Genomic DNA, 22,946 nt, shown 5'->3' with positions numbered 1-22,946 from the left:
TACAGGATTGTGTCCTTTCCTTGTGAGACCCTGCTTCTGCAGAGGATATAAGTTGTAACATGACTGCAAAAGTGCCAAAATTTCCAGTTTCTTACTCACAATTTGGACTGTTGGCTTGCCATAGAAAGCCCTCAAATTTATCTCTGCCATGATGACAAATGCATTGGCTGGATTAAGGGTGTCAAGCCACCAGCTGCCCAGTGTAATGGGGAACACCAGCACATTTCCAATGAGAGGATCTCCACCCACTTACCATCCACTTGGGATACACCAGAATACCTGAAGTTCCAAATTTTATCACACTTTCTGCATGATGGGTTTAGTACAGTCAGGGTAAGAAGAGGTCCAAGCAGAGACTTGTGCTGGGCCAGCATATCCTTAGGGGAAGTTACTTTATGCCTGAACACAAATCTAAAGATGTTTAATGAATCATATCAGTTACTAGAAGCTGGACTCAGCTTCCCTTCACTCTGGACAAAGGCCAAAGTTGCAGATCTATTGGTCAAAGACTTCACAGAAGTCAATAATGCACTTTTTTTTTTTTTTTTTTGGAGCAGGTCAGTCTCTGACTTCCAATTTATTCTGAGTTCAAATTTATTCATTTGAGCACAGATTTAATAGTCTGGATTTAAGACTGGCAAAAAGAACAGCATTTAGCCCTAGGAAATCAGTTTATTCACAAAAAATGTATCTAAGAGTTTGAGAATGAGGAGTGCACTATCTCCAAAGCAGAAGCTGAAAAAAAAAATTACAGACACTTGTATTAGTTCCAAATTTCCTCCACTTGTTGCAGAAAGTATTGTGAAGTTAGTCTTTTAAAAAATTCTCATCTAGATCTATTTTCTTCTTGAACTGTGTGATGGTAAGAATGACAGTGATCTTTTAACCCAGTCACTGATCTTGATACTTCTATCTATTTTTTGCAGTGATGGATGGTATAAGGAGTAGACAATACTTTGTCACTCCAAAAAATCCATGATCACTGAAAGAAGGCCAACATTTGCTACAGAAGATTTGCATCTTTGAAAAAGAGAAACATCTATTGAGATCCTAAATTGTAGGTTGGTTATTTTTTCATTTTTAAGAAATTTAATGAAGTACATGGTAATTTATTTCATTGGATTTTAGCAGTGCTAACACTGAAAGCATAGTCTACAGGAATGGGCTTCTGGCTGTTACTCATGATATCCAGCCAAAGCTGCTACATGGGCCAGCCTTTATATTTGGAGATAACTTGTGATAGTTGTTTTCATGCCGGGATTTTCTCTGTCGCAGAAACTTCATGAGCAGCATTATGCAGAATACTTTTTGCTTAGACTCCAATGCCTAAGAGAAAGATACATGCCTAGGAAAAAGATGACAAGCTTTAACAGATGTGAGGTTTTTTCAAACTTCATTTCACTGTTTTGAAAAATGCAAAAAGTTTTATTATTTTTTTGTTACTCAAAATGTCTGAATGAATAAATAAGTTTTAGTTTAACAGCATCCTTGAAATTATCAGCTGTGATAATAAATACATATTTAGAATTTCCTTATAGAGCTCCATCAGTCTCTGAATAAGTGAACACGAGTGTTACTCTTTAGGTGCCATATCCAAATGACCTCCACTCTGCTGAAACCACCTTCATGATTAAGTAATTTATATTATGTCTATTGTGTCAAAACACATTTTTGACAGAAACTGTAGAATACTGACAAAAATCCAGGAAAACCAGGTTTTAATTATACATGTCCCTCAGGGAAAATTAAGTGGATGCTAATGCATGAAAATGAAACTATTCACAGATCAGTGTATCTCATATAATTTTTCCCTCCTGCATTTTTCTCTGCTGCTGCAATCAGGATCCTTACCAGACAGCGGCACTGCTGACAGTTCTGTATCCAGGAATCACCACTGTTATAGGAAAGCTCCCCACTCTGATGTAAACATTGACTGCTGAGCCTTGGGTCACACTCAGGACAGCAGAAGAGGTCAACAGTGGGATTTTGGCAGTCACAGACCATTCGCCGGCACATCACATATCCATTCTGATTTTAGAAGAGAGACACACAGCGATGGCAGAAACATGCACAACTCTAGCCATACTCCAGCCAAAATTTTATTTTTACCATGAGTCTAAGTCATTAGCAGCTCACAAGTTCTCCACTACACAGTTGCTTTGTCAAAATACAATTTAAACCAATCCAGAAACCCTAATACACACTCAATAACAACCATAAAGTTCCCCTTTATCCACGTCCTCCATTCAACCAATCTCAAGGCAGCTCTCCCCTGAGGTGGTGAAACCCAAGGCCTCTTTCCCAAGGGTTAGATTTTAATGGATTGCACTAAGTTTGTAATTCTCATATAGATGCTTGATGAATCTTGCTTTAAACTTCATAGAATATCAGGGTTTCATTGAATACGAGATTGGAGAGTGTCAAGGAAGATTGACCCCTCTGTTCTGTAATTATTCACAGATAGGTGATCTGAAATGAAACCATGTGCACTAAAGTTGAGCTACTGAAATGCTCAGGATATTGTCAGCAGCGCTTTGGTCCTTCATATCTCCGTCACCATTTAGCTTGGGACCAAACTTCCCACAGCAAACATTTGAGAAAGTTAAACTGAATTATTCTGCAGACACAGAACCTACTTCTATTTATAACCACCTGCTAGAGATACTGGCGTCAGTCTCCAGCCCCAATAGGTGTCTAGACAGCTTATTTGCATGAAAATGCTGTTACTCCTACCCAGAGAACACAGGTGGCATCTCTGCTAATGAAAAAGTACTATCATCCTTCTCCCAGTATCATATAATAAACTTCCAATGAATATTTTACTCATGCTGATTGGAGAGAGAAGCTATCTTCAAAACCCTGTGTAATGTATGATTTTATTTCTGCAGCTCCACACATGCACCTCTGAGAAGGCAGCTAAAATGAGAATTTCACTTGAATCCTGATGCTTTGCCCTTCATCCCTACCACCAACTTGCAGGTGCAGCTACTTCCATTTGTACTGACCTGGCACGAGCAGACAGAGCATCTGTCATTCTCCAGCACCCAAATCTGACCATTGTGCTTGATTTTGCCTTCATGGATACAGTCTCCTGTGCAGTTCTTGCCATGAGGACATCGGCAGTCATAGCCACCATCCAAGTTAAAGCAAACGGTGTCATTGGCACAGCTGTGCCTTCCAGTTCCACATTCATCAATGTCTGCAAAAACACGCCGAGGAACACTTTTAGACCACATTCAATTAACAAAAATGTTCTAGTGGCAGTCAATATAAATGATTCTTAGTCATTAAGGCCTTCAGCTGAAAATTAATTTGTACTTCACCAGAATGGGGAGAGCTTAAAAATTCACAAAAAGTATTTTAAAAGTCACATCAGCTTTTTTGATCATGTTTCAACCTGACATTTTGAGTTTTGCTATAGGTATTTCTAAGTGGATGCTATTGAGTACAGTAGATAGAATGAAGAAACCACAAGAAACATGAGAGAAAGAATATTTCTTAGCTCCCTAAAGAGCCTTGGTTTGTGGCAACCATACATGAGACATGCTATGTGAAACAAGTTTGGAAACTTGTTCTTGAAACCTTTTGCTGGTTCTTTGTAGCATATTTGAGTTCACTCAATGAGAATTTAATGCGAAAGGTGATATCTGACCTGTAATCTCATTTAAGTATGCTTTAAATTTCATCATTTATTAGAATGTTAAAACTATAACATTTTAAATATATAAGTTGCAGTGACAGCTATAGCTCTTGTGCCTAGAACAGAAAATAAAGAAAACAAATTCATGTCTCCAGTGAATAAAAATAAATGACTTTGAAACAAATAGATCCCAAAGAATTAAAAAGTACTTTAAAGGCCTACTTCATCAAGGTACACACAAGTGTTTTGCAGACAAGCTAGCAGCACACACTACCTTTTACTAGAATAGTCTTTATTTAGCTTTTTTAGCTGTTCAAATGGAGAAAAATGATTGTGGAAATAAACTTCAAAGGGGCATGAAGTAAATGGATATATGCAATAAAAAGTGGAAAATAGAGTAAAGACTAGAACTAGAGTGATTGTAAATATTGAGATATTGAGTTCAACTCTAAATACAATTTCTCAACAGTATGGTCCAAATTCTTGATTAAAGTTCATTAAAAAGCATTCTTGTTATAATTAAATGTCCACCAGAGGAGTGAGATAAAATAAGCAATATGGTCATGCATGTATCTTTCAACACCAGCATAAAAATCAAATAAATAAAACACTCAGATTTGGGTTCAACAATGGAAATAAAACCTCCAATCCACCTCAAGCACATTCAGTTTAAAGCAAAATAATTCAATTACCATTTCAATTCCAAGTGTAGCTATGGTCAAAAATCCAAAAAAGTTAAAAAATTTCTATGAATATGAATTGGGATGAAAAACAGCAGGGAAATTATTAGAACTCCATTTTATAAATCATCAGCATTTTGAGCTTCCTTCAAATACTTTGTGCAGTAGTATCATCATAAAAAGAATTGCAAAATTACTAGGGCTTATGGGAAGATTGAGGGAAATATCAATATTTGAGAAGAAATGAAAAGACATGGATTGCTCATCTCTAAAAGAACATCAGCAAGAAGGGATATAACCAAAAAAAATAATGAATACTTCAAAGAAGACATGTTGAGAACGTTTTTCTCCATATTGGCTAACACACAAGACAAGGGACAGTGAATGGAACTGAAAGACAACAAAATTATGCCTGATAAAAGGAAAGAACTTTTCATAAAATGCATAAACAAACTACAACACTCACTGCTACAGAATCCTAAGAGGCAAAGAAAATTGCATAGCCAAAACTGCATGAAGCTAGCAAGAATACTCAATTTTCCGTGCTAACAGATTTTGGGAGACAGATTACGTTTCACATATTAGGGCCCAGGGTTCACTTATTTATGTATCAGATAATCCAGAACAGGCAAATCATATCAGATCTCTACATCTTCTACCTCATTGCTCTCTGAGGCACCTGGAGGCAGTCACTGTTGTAACAGGGCAGAAGATAACTGGGACCATGAGCCTAATTCAGCTGAACATCCCTGGCACATCAGACAGGGAAACCCACCCCAACAGTCAGGGTACATAACTAGGGGTACAGGTGGCCCTGCAGAGGCTGTCCAGACTCTGAGCTTGAAGGTTTTCAGAAGAGTAGCTAACAGGAATGGTTTAAGTGATGCCAATTAGGCCAGAGCAAAGGGATGGAAGAGCTGCTCTCTCCTTCCTATATTTTCTCTTAAATCCAGCTGGAAAGCAATATAATCTGGCAATTTAAAATTAAGGTATGGCTGTTCTTAAGGCAATAACAAGAAAAGACACAAATTCTGTTTAAATATAATGATTGTGATTAACAGCAAGATTATCTTTATTATCAAAGTAACTTTTAATAAATAATAATAATACTTTCCAAAACTTTTATTGCTTAGAACACTCTTTTGTACATAACTTTCACAGAGCTGTCATAAATTTAAAATGTCATTTCTCAGCAACCTAGATACTTAACAGAAGACAGACACACTTAATGAGATAACTGGATGAAATTCAGCTGTCATGTAAATAAGAAAGGTCTCCTTTATACAACAAATGGTGATCCTATAAACACTGACTCTTCTTTCGGCACTTATTATAAGTCTATCTCACAATTTTCCCATGAGAAAAAGGCTTCTGAGGTTTATTTTTTAACAGAGTTACAGTAACTGAAAATAATGGGGGTTTCATCATTGACTCTGGTATTGAGCTGAGCTTATCTGGCATTGAGAACTTCTGGAAATTCCCAATCTTGTTTTTTTCAGTTGTTTGATTCATGAAAATAAATGTTCTGGATAGGGCAATTTAAATATCCCTAGTCACAGCAGGAGCTATTTACATTTTGATTCTAACCTAATCAGAAACAGCAGTGTGTTTATGATGCAGCAAGAGAAACACCAACTTTTCATGCATGAAACTCTCATCTGCATTATTCATCCACATCAAACTTCAGGCATTATCAGCTAAGAATTTGCACACAAATCATCCATACCAAGCAAATTTTTTTTTTTTTTTTTTTTTTTTTTTTTTACGTTAGACTTTTAATAGATGGTGAATCATGCTACTGAAATTGTGTTTCAGCTATGGACAAGGGACACTGGGTGCTGCATCTTTTGTGCTTGTAAAGGAAAGATGGAAAGGGTACAGATTGCATATTCCACTATATCCAGCCACAGAGCCATTTTATTGCTGTTTCCCATGCTGTTAACAAAACATACATACAAACAACCCCCACCCCACTCCCAAAAGGAACCGAAACCAAAATAACCCCCAAAGAGTCCCCCACAAACCACTGAACAGCAAATGGTTCACTTCAGGCTATTTACAACACACTGCTTAAGAACCCAGCAGCTTGAATGAGGCAACAAAAAATGGTCAGGTTGTCAGGATGGAGACCTGTCCCAAGGGAGTTCCACAAGAATCTGTGCCAGAATGTGTGCTGCCCAATATACTCAGTCACCTGGACAAATGGATGAACAGTGCAATGTTGATAATAAAGTATTAAACCCAAATATTTAAAGTGAAATATAGAAGTATTGTGTGATATTGACTGACCAAACAATAATATGTCAGATGAGATTCCATTGAAAATTGCATGGGGAAATAGCGGTTCAAAAATCATCAGTCTTCTGGATTTATTTTGAGAAGATCTTGGAATTACTGTAGATAGCTCTTAAAAAATAGCTGAATTATACAGACAAAAGCCTCACAAGTGGCAGATGCAAAAATTCACCATAAACTCACAAGGAACGCAAACAAGGCACACTTAGAAAACAAACAAAAAACTCTGCACACCTTGCTAGGAAGTGACAAAAGGCTCAGAAACCTGCAGTGATATAGGTGTTGGAAAGTTGCAGCTGTCTGTCCCCTGATGAACTCAGATGAGAAGACTCCGATAAAGTCCTAAAGGATCTGCCTGAGATCAGAATAATTCTGGTTTTGGTTAGGCTTTCATCTTTGTCAAGAAAAGATGAACATTTTTGTCACTGAGAAATATCAGAAGAGATGGTTTAGGAGGGTGGAAAGTTCCTCTGCTCTGAAGCAACTGAAGTTTCTCAGTTACCTTTGCTCTGAGGAATAGCACTAGCTCAGCAAGGTGAAAGTACCAGGACACCTGAGTACTTTTTGGCTTAAGGCAAAAAAGGAAGGAGTGCATTTGCTAGGGAACCCAAGATTATCCGAGAAGAAAGTTCTATTTCTGTTCTTTTCTGTCCTGAGTAGATCTATTGACTGGTGTAATCATTCTTCAAAGAGCAAGTGAATTGTAAATAATTTATTTGTGAGTTCATGTAAGCCACCTGTGAGAGTGCTTACCAGATGCGGAAGATGAAGAGCTGAGACTTCAGATGTTGGTAACATCAGCTTGACAGAAATGCTTTTTCCCTATACAGTAAATGTGTTCAAATTGCTGTATTATAAAATATAGTGGTCAAGTTTCTGTTTTATCAGTCCTTTCTTTTATAAAAAGACAAAAAACTCTGATAATTTTGTATTCTTCTTTGTCATGGTTTTAAAGCAGTAACTAAAAACATTACTTATTTCTTGTTGTGAGATATGGATTAGAACAAGAGCAAAACAGGTTTAAAACTTAAAAGGAATAAAGTTTATTAACAAAACTACAAGAATAAAAACACCAGAATAAACTTCCAGAAAACCCTTTTATCCCCCACTACCTAACCATCCTCTTGTACACGTGACAACATAGAGACAAAAAAAACTTTGGAACTTTGGTGTTTAAAACAGTCCCAATTCCTGCTAGAGTCTTTTCATCAGCTTTTGTAGAGAAACAGAAGTCTTATTCTGCTAATCTATGGAGTTTCTCACGAGAAAACGATTTCTGTTATAGCTTTCTATTTCTCCGATGCCAGCTGCCTGGAAATGCTGTCATCAGAGTTCACTCCTCCCATTTCACATCACTCTGAGGTGTGTATGGGCCATGAGTCTAGGGATGTCATTTTAAGGATGAGTTATTCAAAGGCAAAAGTTCTCTTCATCTGTCTCTGTGAGCTTTCCTGGAAACAGTTTTCTCATTGCCTCAAATGGCCTCAAATCTTCGCTTCACTCCATTCCAGCACCTCACTGTATCACAATTACTCTCTCTTTTGCTTAAAATCCACACTTTGAACACTCCATTCCTCCCAATATACTCTGTCATGAATTAAAGGAGTCTTTTCAAAACACTATTGTCCATCTCCATAGCTTTAACAGAAAGATATTTCAGCTTATAAAGCATCTCCTTATTTTCTCTTCCCCATCTAAAACTTAACTCTTTTCCTCACTGTTTTTGGTGGTTTTATGATGTCTTTTTCATGTTGACTGTCTCTCTCTCTGTCTTTCTGGGAAAAAGGAGTAATCTGTTCATTTTATCCAGGTAGTAAAAGAATTAAAGTCTTAGAAAAGCTGCAAGAGTTCATGGTGTCAGGTTTCAGTCCAGCAGCAGAAACTGAAAACTAAGCCCAGCTGGCCGGCTCTGCTTCCCTTCCTCCCCCCCGCCCCCCTCCATCCTCTGCGGCCTTGTCTGGCCTGGAATGGGGGGAGGAGGCCCAGACAGAGCCTTGTTACCTTGTCAGAAGCAGGAAACACAAAGAGAACAAGAGTGCTCTGCCTTTACATCTCAAGGGGGTGTTCACAGGTTGATCTCACTTTTCAATGGTCAAAACTGCTGTCAATTCTTAGAAATGACTGATAATTGTCAGGAGAAAAGACTCCCATCAGCCACCAGCAGCTTCAACTTCTTTAGCTCCTAAAACCATCTTAAAGGTAAAGTCACCCCATGACATTCTCCCACTCCAGAATATTGAAATAGTAATGTGTCTCCATATCTGCCTTCTGTTTGGTGATGCTTAAATTTGGCTCCCAAATTTAATACTGAAGCTTTAATGCCTATAGTTCTATTCTAAGTCACTTTATTTACTGACCTTTAATTATCATGAATAAAAGCAAAAGGATTTTGATGGAGCTCTGGGAGTACTAGTGAGGTTTCCTGCTGAAGAGTAGTGATTTTTTATTTCCTGTTTCCCTTAAATGCTATCAAAAACAAAGCTTATGATAAACATTAAGAGTAGGACTCCAAACTGACAGTGGTTTTTCAATTCCAAGAAAGTACTCATGTACTCTCATGTACTAGTTAAAATACTGGATGCCGTGTGAGATAAATTGAGACATCCTGACAGCCAGCAATTCTGCCTTCCAGATCCAGAGACATAGATGTTGGAGTGACTGTTTCGGACTTCACCCAGTCAGTCAGGCTGGGGAGCATACTGAGGCTTGTAATATGCCTCCATCCCTCATTATCCTGGATTGTTGAAAACAGACTTCAAGCCGAGCCTCAGCCTCTGTGCTCTCAGGCGGGCTGCTCTGTCACACAGAGAAGTAAGTGATTCTAATTCTGGAAGCAGGATGGCAGGAAAAAAAAAAACTATAAGATACCTCAGAACAGAAAACCTAAATGGGAGTTCACATATGGATAAATCCTCACAACCAAAAAAGATTCTTTTATGAATTGGGCATTCTGGACTGATTTATCCAAATCTCTTGTTTGCATCTGTCTCATTTAAAGAATGCAGTACCTGCTGAGATTGAAGGTAAATTGATCTCATATTCTTCACTAACAACAGCTGGTATCTGACAGGTACTCTTGGTAAGTCCTAAGGGGCTGCCTTAATTAGGTGAGCTTTCTTTGGATGTGGATGTGTGCCAAATGTCCAGCAACTGATGAGGCATAACCTGCACTATTCTGGTATGAACCGATATAGCCTACCTCTTCAGCTGATTATGGAAGCTTTTAGACATTGCAAAGGACAAATTCAAAGGAACCAGAATGTTACAAAGAACTGCAGGGCAAACATTAATGGGGCCTGAACTTTCTTATTTTAGGATTTTGCCCTGAGTTGTTCTAGTTTTTTTACTGCAATGAAGCCTGAGGATGCAATATCTGCTCCCTTAGCCCAGCTCTCTTTATGAAATGGTACATTAAGAGACAACCTTCAGTACCAATAAGACAGTTTAAAGAAACTATAAAAAAAAGCTGTTGGGGGCAAAGAGGAAGATACCAGTTAATATATCATACTGAATGCTATATTTTCATATCTAAAGTTTAAGACTTCCCAAAGCCATACAGTCTCAAGGACTACATGGCTGATATTTCACTTTTCCTGCAAATACAATGAGGCATAACATAATTATATTTCTAAGGGAAAAACAGCAAGTGCTGCTAAGAGGTTGAAGCCCTACAGCTGCATTTCTCATGATTTCTCTCAGTAATTTTTATAGATACCATAGGTCTACCTAGGGGTATAATGTGAAGCAAAACTATTAGCAAAGGGATCTCTAGGTCTTCCATTGCCTGTAGGTACAATAAAATAGGATTATGAATTTTTGCATTCAAGTACATTTGTCAAAATACTCAAAATTCTCAGTTGTGCCAAAGAAGCAGCAGTAGCCAAAGTCAACAGATGTGTAAAATAGGCAATTCAGTAAGTATTATTTCATTATCAAGCACTGACAAAGTCTAGTGTCACCAAGGAGCCCAGTTCTAGGGAGGACTATTTAGTGTGATGTCCTAAAAGGGGTAGGTGCAGATTTGGAATTCTGTTAAAATAAGGCTTTTAAGGAAATGCTTCTGTGCATCTGTGATTTTAACACAGAGGTGTTTCCATGTGGATTTTTAAAATCAGAGGCTTTGCTGAAGGAAACAAAGAAGTGATTACACTATCAATGAAACGGTCTATGTGGTATCATCAGTACATGTCCAGGGGACACAAACAGACCTAGATTTGAGAAAGACGACGTAGAACAATCAAGAAAGAAAGCCTAAATCCACACTTCCTTGGCTTTTACAGTTTTTTTCCTCTAAAAGAAGGAACTTACTTCAAAGCAACTAAAACTTATAAAAGATGAGTCAAGTCAAGCCTACTATGCACTCTATATAAAACACTACTTTGAAGTAGTTTGCACTGTTCCTTCTACAGCTCTGCAAGATGAAACACTCACACAGGACAGAAAGTTTCAGAAGATGCTTGTCCTGGATAGAGTTGAAAGTGAGAATTGGAGAACCGCGATTTGAAATTTGAGATTAGTATAGCCTGGAAGCTGCTGCCCTGTTAAAGTGACTGTCTAAAAGACCTTCCACCAACAGCTCAATCTAATCTCATCTAACCAGGGGTTACTGAAGAACTATCTAAAGAAATCTATTTTATTTTGTCTTTAAACCCAATAGGGAAATCTCTTACAGTGGGAAGATCTGACAGCAGAGAAGACGATTGCTTCTGCACTGCTGTGTTCTGCTACTGCAAGTTCAACTTTCCACACTGCAGTGGATTTTAGGCTGTCTCTTCACACCATTTCTGGTTTTATTTTTATCTGAGACAACATGTCACAAGCTCCAATCCAATAAAAAGTGATGTGGTAAAACTAACCAAATATCTAACCTTCCTCCCAATCAAGGCCAGGCTGGATGGGGTCCTGAGCAACCTGGTCTAGGGGGATGTGTCCCTGCCCAGGGGGGTTGGAACTACGTGATCTTTAAGGTACCTTCCAATCCAAGCCCTTCTATGATTCTGTGATCTCAAGTTGTTAAGGATTCCAATGTCTGGAGCTGCAATCAATCAAACTGAAAGTGTTCCGCTGTTAGTCATTAGGTTTATCAGCAATGAAGATAGTTTCCTGGCATCTGTGATTTAATTCTAATTACTTGTTATCCTCTGTGTACGTTTAATAAAGAGCTGCTGGCTCTTTGTAGAAAAGGTCAAAACAGTCTAATAATTGCCACTCTGTATACATGTAGCAATCCTCACATTTATTTTCCCTTGGCTTTTCATTTGTTTAGAAATTGCGGTTTAATTGATACTTGTTTGCACACATCTTAACACAGTCACTTTGTATCATCTATCTCTCCTGAGACAAATCACTATCTTCAACTACGAGGCAAGTGTTATACTGACACTGAAGATAAAACTTGGGATATTGAGAATATTTCCATAAATGCCTGGCTGGAGTATTTACTTCCTGTACCATGAGTGATAGAAGTGCAATGTTATAATCACAAGGACAGCTTATTCTTTGCACCTTCCTGTCCTAACTCCTGGCCAGCTAACACTGACATTTAGCTAGTTCTTGACAAAGAAAGCTTGACTTATGAAAGCAGTGGTTGCCTTAAATTGCTGATTCCTCCTGGGAATACAGGCTTTCAGCTGTGATGAAAATGTGTTGAAATTAAGTATTGATGATGGGTATACCAGAAAGGTCATTCTCACTCCTGGAGAACTGTCTGTGTGTCTGCCTTAAAGAAATTAATTCAAGTGCTTCCCTTTGGGACCAATGGAGCCCACCAATGTGAGTTTAAACAGCAATAAGAAAGCTTACACTGTGAGCACTGAATATTTCAGCACTCAGAGAAACAAGGGAGAAAAGGTGATAATTTTGTCCTGAGAGTTCCACGGCAAAAAAAAAAAAAAAAGAAAAAAAAAGACTAGTTTGTTCTGTTAGTTAAGAGCAGCACGAAATGTCTTAAGAGCTGAATAACATCCCACACTAAGAGATCTGCATCTGAAAATAGTTGTGTTCTTATTAATCTGCTGTTCCCTCTAACATCATTGATGAACACAAAACCTTTCGATCTCCTTGTCCCCCTTGTCACTCTCTTGTCCCCTACACCTTGTGCCAGCCCTGTGTCCAATGAGCTTCCTAGCTTGTAAAGCAGGCTGGCAAACTGCAGTCTTCTAGAAGCAGTTAGCCATTACACAGGAGAAACACCACAGTCTTAACCAAGGTATAGGTAAGGGTCTCAGGGATGCATAATCATGTTTTGCAATGGGAAATATTTTTATCATTAACTATTTCAGTGCACAAAGAAAACAAAGTGGAGGAAATGAGATCTGGATTGAGGCTCATTTCTATGTACAAAGAATCTGACATATAAACAGATTACTGTGGAGTGACAGATTACAGTGCATGCTATCAGCCCATGGGAAATCACTTATGCAAGGGACAAGCACAGAAGCAGATGTAGGGCCAGAGAAACTGCATTTCAATCACAGTGCCTGACTTTACATATTATGTTAGTAAAGCACAGGAATGCTCTTCTAATGCTGTACATTGTAGGAATAGTCATACTCTATATTCTTTTGCCTTTGATGATGATGCTTATTTAGACTAATTCTTTTGGGTCAAGGTTTAAATTTCACTGCAGTTTTCAAGCCAATGCTTGACCAGTACAATCTGAAACACTAGACATTTTCTGGACACTTTCATATGAACCAAAACAGTACCCCACTTTTTTTAGACACTGACCTTCACAGGATTCTCCACTTGGTGAAAACATCCCATTGTCATGGTAGCCATCTCTGCACTCGCAGTGGTACCAACCAGGCAGGTTAACGCAGTTAGCACGGCTGTCGCACTGAACAAAGCCATCCGAGCACTCATCAATGTCTGTTTATTTAGAAAAACAAAACAGGAAAAAATTCACACAGAGGAAATTGCTATATTCATCCAAGGAAAGAACAATATCCCTGGCGTTTCTGGGTTTCACAGAATTATTTTCATTGCTGACACTTGAATTTGCAGAATTTATAGAAGTTTTGAACTGTTTCTGTACAAGTACTTGGGTAATGATTTTGGGCCTAACAGTAACAGAGAATTTAGAAAACCCTTTAACAGATTGTTAAATTGGGATTAACAATCCAGATAATGGGTTTCTAATTCATTAGTAATTTGAATTGCTAATCCAAATTTATTGCCTACAAATTAACAACTCATTTTGTCACAATAAATGACAGGTAATCTGACATCTGTTTAAACTGCCCATAATATGAAGAAAAGAATTAGCTCAGTTCATATAATAAGATGTTAACCCTTTGGGTAGTGCTGGCTGCCAGATAAAATAAAGATTTTTTTTCTAGGGGTGTATAAAAATATTAAATATTTACCCTGGTCCTTGCTTATGCTTTTGGTGAAACCAACTTTGGGTTGGAAGGGCTTATCTATACTGTGGAGTTGCTGTTGATTTATACCAGCACGTCTGAATCTCAACATAGGTGACTGCAGGCTCCTCTCTTAATCATCAAAAAAAAAAACAATTGGGTTTTGAAACAAATGCTTAAATCATGAGGGTGAAGCACAACACATTCTCCCTCTCCTGCAAGTTGCTTTGGAAAGTGTGTCTCTTAAATTAACAACTTCCACTGCCTAAACTTTACAATAACAATTTATCATAGAATTGAATTTTGATACTCTCACTAGATCCAAAATCCACCAACGTATGTTCTAAAAACAACCAAACTCACAGATTTAGCAGAGATGCAGAGAATTTTGTGACATGTTCATTTCCAGTGCCTCCAGGTACACAGTAAACTGTACGAAAGAATAGGTCCCAGAGTATGAATGCTGCTAACAGGGAATACCAGGAGTATGGAGCCAAGCAGGAGCTAAAGTGAGTTGTTCCCTATCAGATTCATGCCTTATCACTGTGTTTTATTCCAGAAGTAGCATACCTATCTGAGCATAAGCTGACTGAGAGGTGCTAGTAGAACCAACCAACACAAAGACATGTGCAAACTGCCTTCAGAAACAAAAAGCTCTAATCACCCTCCACCATGAGTTTGAACAATGAATAAACTCTCAGTGTACTGGCCACAGCTAGGATTCAACCTTTCTTTAAAGGCTGTATCTTTAAAACTAAGAACGGAAGTAACAGATTAAGACTCAAACTCTTGAAGTACATCAGCAGTTGACCCAGTATCCTCTATAATGCAGATATGAAGGAGAGGTGTGATGTGACCAATGAGATACATGTGAAATATGTCAAAATTCTGCCCACAGTCCCTGCTACCTCATGAACTTTTATGTCATTTACTATTTTCATAGGAGAAAGTGTAAACTGTCTAAGAGAAAAACCTGTGAGCTACAATAAAGTAATGAATCTCTTTTCTTAGAATAATAATGTGTGGCTAGATAGACATACTCTTGTCAAGTATTTTGTGAAAGCTTGTCAAACACAGACTTCATAAAACCCTCAGACTTCCTTATATGAGAACACTTTGTTCCACATTTGAAGGTAATAAAAATATTAGTGTGTAGGGGACACCTGTATAAACAGCAGTCACCCACATTTGATTTTGAGTTGCATTTTTTTCAATACATGTCAGGGTGTATGTGGGATGTGCTCTGGGTATTTTATCTACATGCCATATAATTGTTTTAAAAAATTATTTGGAATAACTGTACAACGTTTCATGAATGTTCTGGTTTTTAAAAGCTTTACAGATCCTTTAAAAAATCTCATTAGAAATTTTTGCTATGATGCATTAGTCTGATTTTCTATCAACAGTATCTCTAAACAGGCACCCCTGATGCACATTATCAGTATTTATGATGATAAAAATTACCAATATTCCTGCTGCAGTATTGCAGCAAGTGTATATTTTGATGCTTTGTGCACCACAAATTAAGTCATAAGTCTCTATCGGTTTAAAACAGAATTTTCAACTCCACAGTGAATTCCAAGATAATCATCTGAGTAGCTGTGCTGCAGGACTGAGAAATGCCAAACCTTTACAATCTTCCACTGCTCAGTGTGCTTCTTTCTAAATCAGTATGAACTCTGGCCTTTTTCTTGTGAGCAGCCAGGAGCCAGTGGGACCTCAGAGATGTTTGAGAGATCAGAGGAAGATCAATGAAAATTATGTTACAGTAGTGAGAAAAGGTTGGCTTGCAGTCTGTGTCTTATCTACTGCTACTCGCTCAGAAAGCCACAGATTACTCGTGAAAAAGGAAAAGAAAAGAAGAAAGGACTGCAATCTGGCAGTTCTCTTACCGCTAGGGAATATGCTGCCTGGCAGACAGCTGGCCAGGCAGAGCAGAAGCGACCACCCTGAACACTTGGGGTCACCTGGTCAGTACAACAGAACTTGTTAGGTTTGGCTAAAGCTCAAACCCCAAAGAACCAATAGTGCATGTCCACTCAGAGCCTGAATGAGAAGAGCTGCTGTAAAGACTTGATGTCACTCTTCATACTGGTTACTTAATAACATTGCATTAAGACACTGGATGGCACACTCTTCTTTGGGAAAGTGGAATGGATTTACTGGTGATGAGCTGGAGAAACAAGCGTTATTTAGGTCAAAGTAACAGATATGAAGTAAAGAAAGCCTGTGTTCCTCTCTTCAGAAGAATTTATTCGTGAATCTATAAGCCTTGTAAGTGTAAGTGCAGTATTGCACGCACAAGCAGAATGCATTCAGATGAACTCATTGATTATTCAGGAAAAACAAGCCGTGAATGTCACATCAGTATTGGTAAAGTGACAGCAAAAGCAGATTCTCTGTATTTATTTCCAAACTCGCTGATGAATCTGTTACACAAGAAGTATTACTTGGGATTAAATGCTTTATCCGACATCAGTAAACAGAGAAACACATTCTTCTGGTTTTGTTATGACTGCATGCAAAGTTGGATGTTACATAAGAAAGCCTTCCATTGTAATCACGTATGGAAGCATGCCGCAGATCTTGAAGAGTGTCTTACTCCCCACAGATTGTTTGCCACGGCATTGGAACCATTGCTGCATCCATGCTGAATAAGCCATTACTCCTTTTAGGATTTTGCAGCAAAGAAAAGAAATCTGAAACACTTCTTACCACTAGCTTTTTAGGCAAACAATACATTAAACACGTGCCAGCAGTTTTCAGAATATAGATGTTCCTTACACAAAGAATTTTGTTTTAATTCTCACAGCTAATGCTGATTAATTCTAGTAGAAACATGCTCTGTAATGGAAAAAAATATGACTGTTGCAACTCTGTTAAACAAGAAAACGCAGCAGAAATGTGTCTTACAAAGCAAAAGCACCAATTTCATGGAAAATTTTCTTGACATTTGGATAAAAAGATTTCTGTTTTCAAACAGGCGTAGCATGGCTCAGGAAGTGCTACAAAAGTATCTACAACTGAAATTATCTTATTAGTATGGGAAAAGCAGACAGAAATAATTTTCCCCTGTCCTATGGTGAAAGCTTCTTCGATGAATCACCTTGCAGCTGCTCAGTGAGAGGTATGAGCTGACAAGAGAAGAAAAAACTGATTGAAGTTTTGCTTGCCCAGTGGCTATGGTGTATCAGTGGGCTTTATGGAATATTAACAGTGATAATGAAGTCCTGTTTGATGCTGTACCAGGAAAGAATGGAAGATGAAATATTACTCTATAAAGCAAGGTTAGCAAAAGGCTTTGTATTTTCACTTATACCAGTCAGCCTTTCTTAATTCCATATTTTTTTACCCATTTTTCAACTCAAAATTTTAATTTTTTTTTGCTGAGGCCTCGTTCTAATAAAGTAGACATATAATCAGAGGCATTTTGAAAGTAAGAGCTGTATATGCCTAGTTCCCCCTGACATGAAAAAGCCTTGCTTTCCCAAATACCTTCCTTATACCTCAGGATCACTCATTTCCTTAACCGTGGCAACAGTTTTAGCTATTATACCCTTTTCTCTTGGGAACACTGAGAAAACTCTGCTCCCTGAAGAGTAAAGTAAGATCATTAGCAAATTATCCACTGGTACAAAAAGAAGAAAAAGAGAACTAGCTCTCTGATTCATATTATTAGAGAATTTCTGTATAATAAGTCTTTCTGAAGACTGAAAGTGGTATAAAATTGCCAATTAGAAAGATAGCAGTTCTCTTTCATCCAGCAACAGGACCAAGCTCTAATGTAATCAAGCTGCACTCAACAAAAACCATGGTGTGGGGGAGGGGTTGCTACCATTTTATATTACTCATTTCAAGACTTAAATGTTAATCACCAAATCCTCCTCTTAGAAAAGCCTGCATTCACAAACTTAGAAAGACACAGAGCACAACACCTAAAATATTTTCTGTCATAAACTGCTTTAACCAGGTCAATACAAACCAAAGTCCTTGCTTGTCAAGAAGTCAACACCACAGATCGGGAGCTGTGAATACTTAGAACTTAGTTGTCTCCACACTGGAAGTTTTTCTGCGACAGAAAAAGTAGCTAAGACTAGTTGGCTAGCTAAGACTGCCAATTAATAGAGACTCCCAATTGCAGTAATCTGTCCCAGTGCTAATTGGGTTTTATCACTGGAAATGGTCACAGAGATTAATGAGTGGACATCTTCCAAAATGCTCAGTCACTCATGACTCAGGCCAAATTTGAGATCTCATTTCATTGGCAACAGCCTTTCCAGCCTAATGCTAACCTTCTGAGCCATCCACATCCCAGTCCCATATACAGTATAAATAAAGTCCAAACAACTGAAGGAAATAATTTCAGAAACAGATTACTGAAGAAAGGTTTAGGAGACTTTGAAGCTGCTTAAAGAGATAAATCTTCAATGTTTGGGGTTTTTTTCATGGGTACATTTGGAACAGTCAGACTCTGATATGCCTTTGCATATGTCAATACACTTTCAAGGATATTATGTCTGGCTTGTATGTAAAAGGTCATGTTTCAACTATTCAGATTTGTGGTCAGATAACAGAATATACAGTAGGATTAAGATGATATCTGGGTTATCTAATTTTAGTAAATACATAAGGAAGAGGAAAAGGCCTTATTCAGTAAGACTAAATGAAAGTGCACTATACTATGTGAAGAATTTGCTATCAGTGACTCAGTTTTCTCGACTAGCCTTGAAAAGGATTAATCTCTACTGCAAATTCTAGAGTCCCATCTCTTGCATTTAAGAACCAAAAAGTGTCTGTGTTGGTTTTCATGCAGCAACAGATTTCTGATATGATGATACTTGAGAAGAATCTCCTGTTCGACCAGACATTTGATTTAAGATCTTATGCAAAAAAAACAGGTCAAGGTGGAGAAATGTAAGATCCTGAAAGAAGTTCAATATACTGGAGCTATCTTACTGTTAAAACAAAAGATCAGCTTTTGGGATTTCCATCCCACTATGTTCTCATATACCATATGTATATAAACATCATAAAGAGGAATAAAACCCTCAAAAATATAGTGGCTAAGAATGCTGACAAAATACAGGAAGATATCAGTTATACCAGAAAATCTAAATTGTTTGGGATGATGTCATGGCATAGCTTTACCTTTAAGGTAGCTTTGAGAGAAGGAAGTTGAAGCTGTTGGTGGCTGATGGGAGTTTTTCCTCCTGACCAATTATCAGTCATTTCCTAGAATTGACAACAGTTCTGACCATTAAAAAGTGAATTCAAGTTGTAAACACCCCCTTAAGAAGTACACTCAGAGCTCTCTTGCCCTTTTTGGTTTCAGGCTTCTGACAAGGTAAGGAGGCTGTGTCTTGGCCTCCTCCCCCCTCCAGGCTGACAAGGCTGCAGGGAGTGGCGGGGGAGGGGGGAAGCAGAGCTGGTCAGCCGAGCTTGGTTTCCAGTTTCTGCTGCTGGACTGAAACCTGACACCATGAACTCTTGCAGCTTTTCTAAAGCTTTTAATTCTTTTACTACCTGGATAAATGAACAGATTACTCTTTTTTCCCAGAAAGACAGAGAAAGAGAGACAATCAACATGCAGAAGACATCATAGAACTACTAAAAACAGTGAGGAAAAGAGTTAAGTTTAAATAAGAAAGAGGGAATAAGGAGATGCTTTACAAGCTGAAATATCTTTCTGTTAAAGCTATGGAGATGGACAATAGTAGTTTAAAAGACTTCTTTAATTCATGACTAGAGTATGGGAGGAATAGAGTGTTCAAAGTGTGAACTTTAGAGAAGAGAGAGTGGTTGTGATACTGTGGGTTGCTGGAAATGGGTAAAGTGAAGATTTTGAAGCCTTGGGGGGGCAAGGGGAAAGCTGTTTTCCAGGAAGGCTCACAGAGACTGATGAAGAGGACTTCTGCCTTTGAATAACTCGTCCTTAAAATGACATCCCTAGACTCATTGACCCATGCACACCTCGGAGTGATGTGGAATGGGAGGAGTGAACTGATGGCAGGATTTCCGGGCAGCTGACATCAGAGAAATAGAAAACTATAATAAAAATAGTTTTCTTGTGAGGAACTCCATAAGTTAGCAGAAAGAGACTTCTGTTTCTCTACAAAGACTGATGAAAAGACTCTAACAAAAATTGAGACTGTTTTTGACCACCAAAGTTCTAAATTTTTTGTCTCTATGTTATCATGTGTACAAAGAAATAGTCAAGTAGTGAAAGATTAAAGGGTTTTCTGAAAGTTTATTCTGGTGGTACTCTTATTCTTGTAGTTTGTTAATAAACTGTCTTTCTTCCTTTTAAGTTTTAAGCCTGTTTTGCTCTTATTCTAATCCATATCTCACAGCAAGAAATAAGTAATTTTTTAGTTACTGGTTTAAAACCACTACAGATGACTTTTAAATCTATTTTGTAAAGTTTGATCAGCTCCCTTTTTTTTCTAACACTGTGCCTGACTTCAAAAATAACTTTCTTCCCTTGTCAGTCACAGTCCTGGAGCCTGATTTTGTTTACAGTCTCACTCTGATTTGTCATCTTCAAGGAACTCTTTAAATATATGATATCATATCTTGAGTACTAGGGCATTGTTTTCATTGTATGGGTTCTGACATCAAAGTTGTCATTAAAGCATAGAATATTCTTGATTTTAATATCATTTAATTCCAACATTTTATTCAGTTACAAGTTTAAATCATAAAGTGCAAGATTATAGCTGGCCCATGGGATGCAGCAAGGAGAGGAGTCACCCACAGTTCTATCCTACTATAACACAGTTCCATGAGCAAAAGAACTTTCTCTACACAGCACTAGAAATACCAGCTATCTCAGATACAGCTTTTAGAGAAGCGTGAAGACCATGGCACTTACTCTCCATGCTCCCTTGGATAATGAATTAGGCCCATTTTGGGGGGAAAAAAGAAAAAAGTATTTGGAATGTCCTTGGAGTTGCTGCTGCTATCTCAGCACCTCCTAGATCTAGTAGAACTTCTGGTTAAGTCATCTTATAATTGCTTCGACAGGTGGAGTCAGCGCTGCAGATGACATGCTCTTCACTAAAAATTTCCAACTGTCATGTTGCATGAAAAAATAGCTACAATTATAACAGGTCTTTTTTTTTCCTTTTTAATCCCAGCAAGACCATGATTGCAGTTTATAAAGTACCCTGTCCATGGAAAACTAATTTAGTTACATTAATGAAAAGGAAGCAAAATGTGATTGAGAATGTAATACAGAATTATAGTTCATTAATTCTTCAAGTATGCAATTTTCCAGACTCCTGATCCCCCATTGATTTCTGCACACCCCCATAGGTCCTGCTAAATGCCAGCAAAAAGAAATTCAATCGTGTTGGTATTTCATGTGTGGCAGTGGCAGTGCTCCAAAATTAGATAGAAACATTATCAAAGGGAATTTTCCACTGACTGCTTCACCATGTGGCCCTGCTAACAATTCTTTGTTGTCAAAAATTGATCAATCACAGATCACACCAATAATTGAAACTATGCCTCCGATTGCACACCCAATATCATCAAAGGAAGGGGTATTTGTAGCAATTGAAATTCATAGCACCTAATTGGCCATGATGAACTAGGTGCATCCATGAATACTGTAAAATATTTTTCAGCTCTATTGTTTGACACTGGTTATGCCAATCCTCATTAGAAAGACTAATTAGGAGGAATTGGGCCTCTATTTGTAGCTGTTCACAGAGGTGATTTTGCTTTCATTGTGTTCATCATTCTCAGTACAGCATCTCATGTTATCTGTAATACATGCTTGTTTCCTCATTAGCCCTATCTTGAAAACAAAAAGTACTTATTTTCTCCAAGATTGCAAAACCACTTTTATACCTTGAAATACATTGACATACCTGTTTCAGACACTTCCTATCTTCTGAAAGTTACATCACTCCATCTGCACATGGGAAACAGGACTAACGCACTTGCGGCTAGCCACTACAGATGGATAAGGGTTCTAAACAAAAGGGAACTAACTTGAAAAGAGAAGAGCTAGTTTTGCCAAATGTTACCTCTTTTCCAGTGGGCGTGAAGGAAGCCTTGCACAGTGTAGTGACAAAAGATCTTGAATTTCCTCAAGTGAGGAGTCAAGTCAGTCATAATCATGAGTTAGGATGTTTACACACATGAAAGACTGATGCAACCAGCATATTCCCAAATCAGCTCTGTTAAGAATTGCAGTAAATTTCCAAGCATTTAGTTCAGAGGTAAGTCATGGAAAGGAAACAAAAGAGCCCTCAAAGCAACTCAAACACCGTTTAAGGAGCTAGGAATTGTTTTTGACACCCTGATTTGAGCTTGGTTTCCTGCTATAGTCCTCTACTCTTTGGCCAGGGTATAGTATATGTGTGCTAAAGTTTAAAACATTCTTATCTACATTTTCTTACCAGTGGCTTCTTACCAGGACTCTTAGTCCATAGATAAATAATTTGCATTGTTACTCCTGAACTGTCAAATCACGTAGAGATTGTACAAAATTTTGTGCTGAAGCACAAAAAAGGAAAAAAACCAAAAAAACCCACACACATCATTCTTTCATGCTAGAGTTGACAACAAGTCATCAAGAAAACAATAAATATTCTCAGTATAAATATGAAAAAGCTGTAGAAGCAGCTTGAAACTAAATCACTATTCCTTTGCTTGGGCTATAAACATATCATTGGCATGATATGTGCAGAGACTGCAGACATCCTCATGTTGACAGCAAAAGGAAGAGCTCCACAGGGATACAGGACAATGATTGGCAGTGTTATAGATTTTAATTCCACTAATAGTTGAATGACTCATAATTCATGAGAGAGCTTACAGTGAGTGATGAAGGTCATCCCTATCTCCTTTATATAACAGAAGAAAATTCTATTATAATGCTGCCCAGCTGCATTATTCACATTCTATTTATAGCCCACTGTATTTTAAGAATGTAGCTGAAACTTTAGTTTTCATGTTTAA

General features: G+C 37.9%; 1 protein-coding gene across 1 annotated transcript in view; it reads right to left on the bottom strand.

Moving 5' to 3' along the window:
• Positions 1-22,946, bottom strand: part of LOC131573667 (protein NEL-like) — a 137,712-nt gene that overhangs the window by 3,770 nt on the left and 110,996 nt on the right. Inside the window, exons 16-18 of the mRNA XM_058827845.1 lie at positions 13,345-13,485; positions 3,006-3,199; positions 1,852-2,028 (exon numbers count right to left, since the gene is read on the bottom strand). Of these exons, the coding sequence (XP_058683828.1) occupies positions 1,852-2,028; positions 3,006-3,199; positions 13,345-13,485 (512 nt within the window). The remainder of the gene's footprint in view (positions 1-1,851; positions 2,029-3,005; positions 3,200-13,344; positions 13,486-22,946) is intronic.

Source organism: Poecile atricapillus, chromosome Z, assembly GCF_030490865.1.
Source record: "Poecile atricapillus isolate bPoeAtr1 chromosome Z, bPoeAtr1.hap1, whole genome shotgun sequence".
In the NCBI taxonomy this organism is placed as follows: domain Eukaryota; kingdom Metazoa; phylum Chordata; class Aves; order Passeriformes; family Paridae; genus Poecile; species Poecile atricapillus.
The sequence above is the reverse complement of the archived record's forward strand: the minus strand, read 5'-3'. Positions and strand labels throughout refer to the sequence as shown.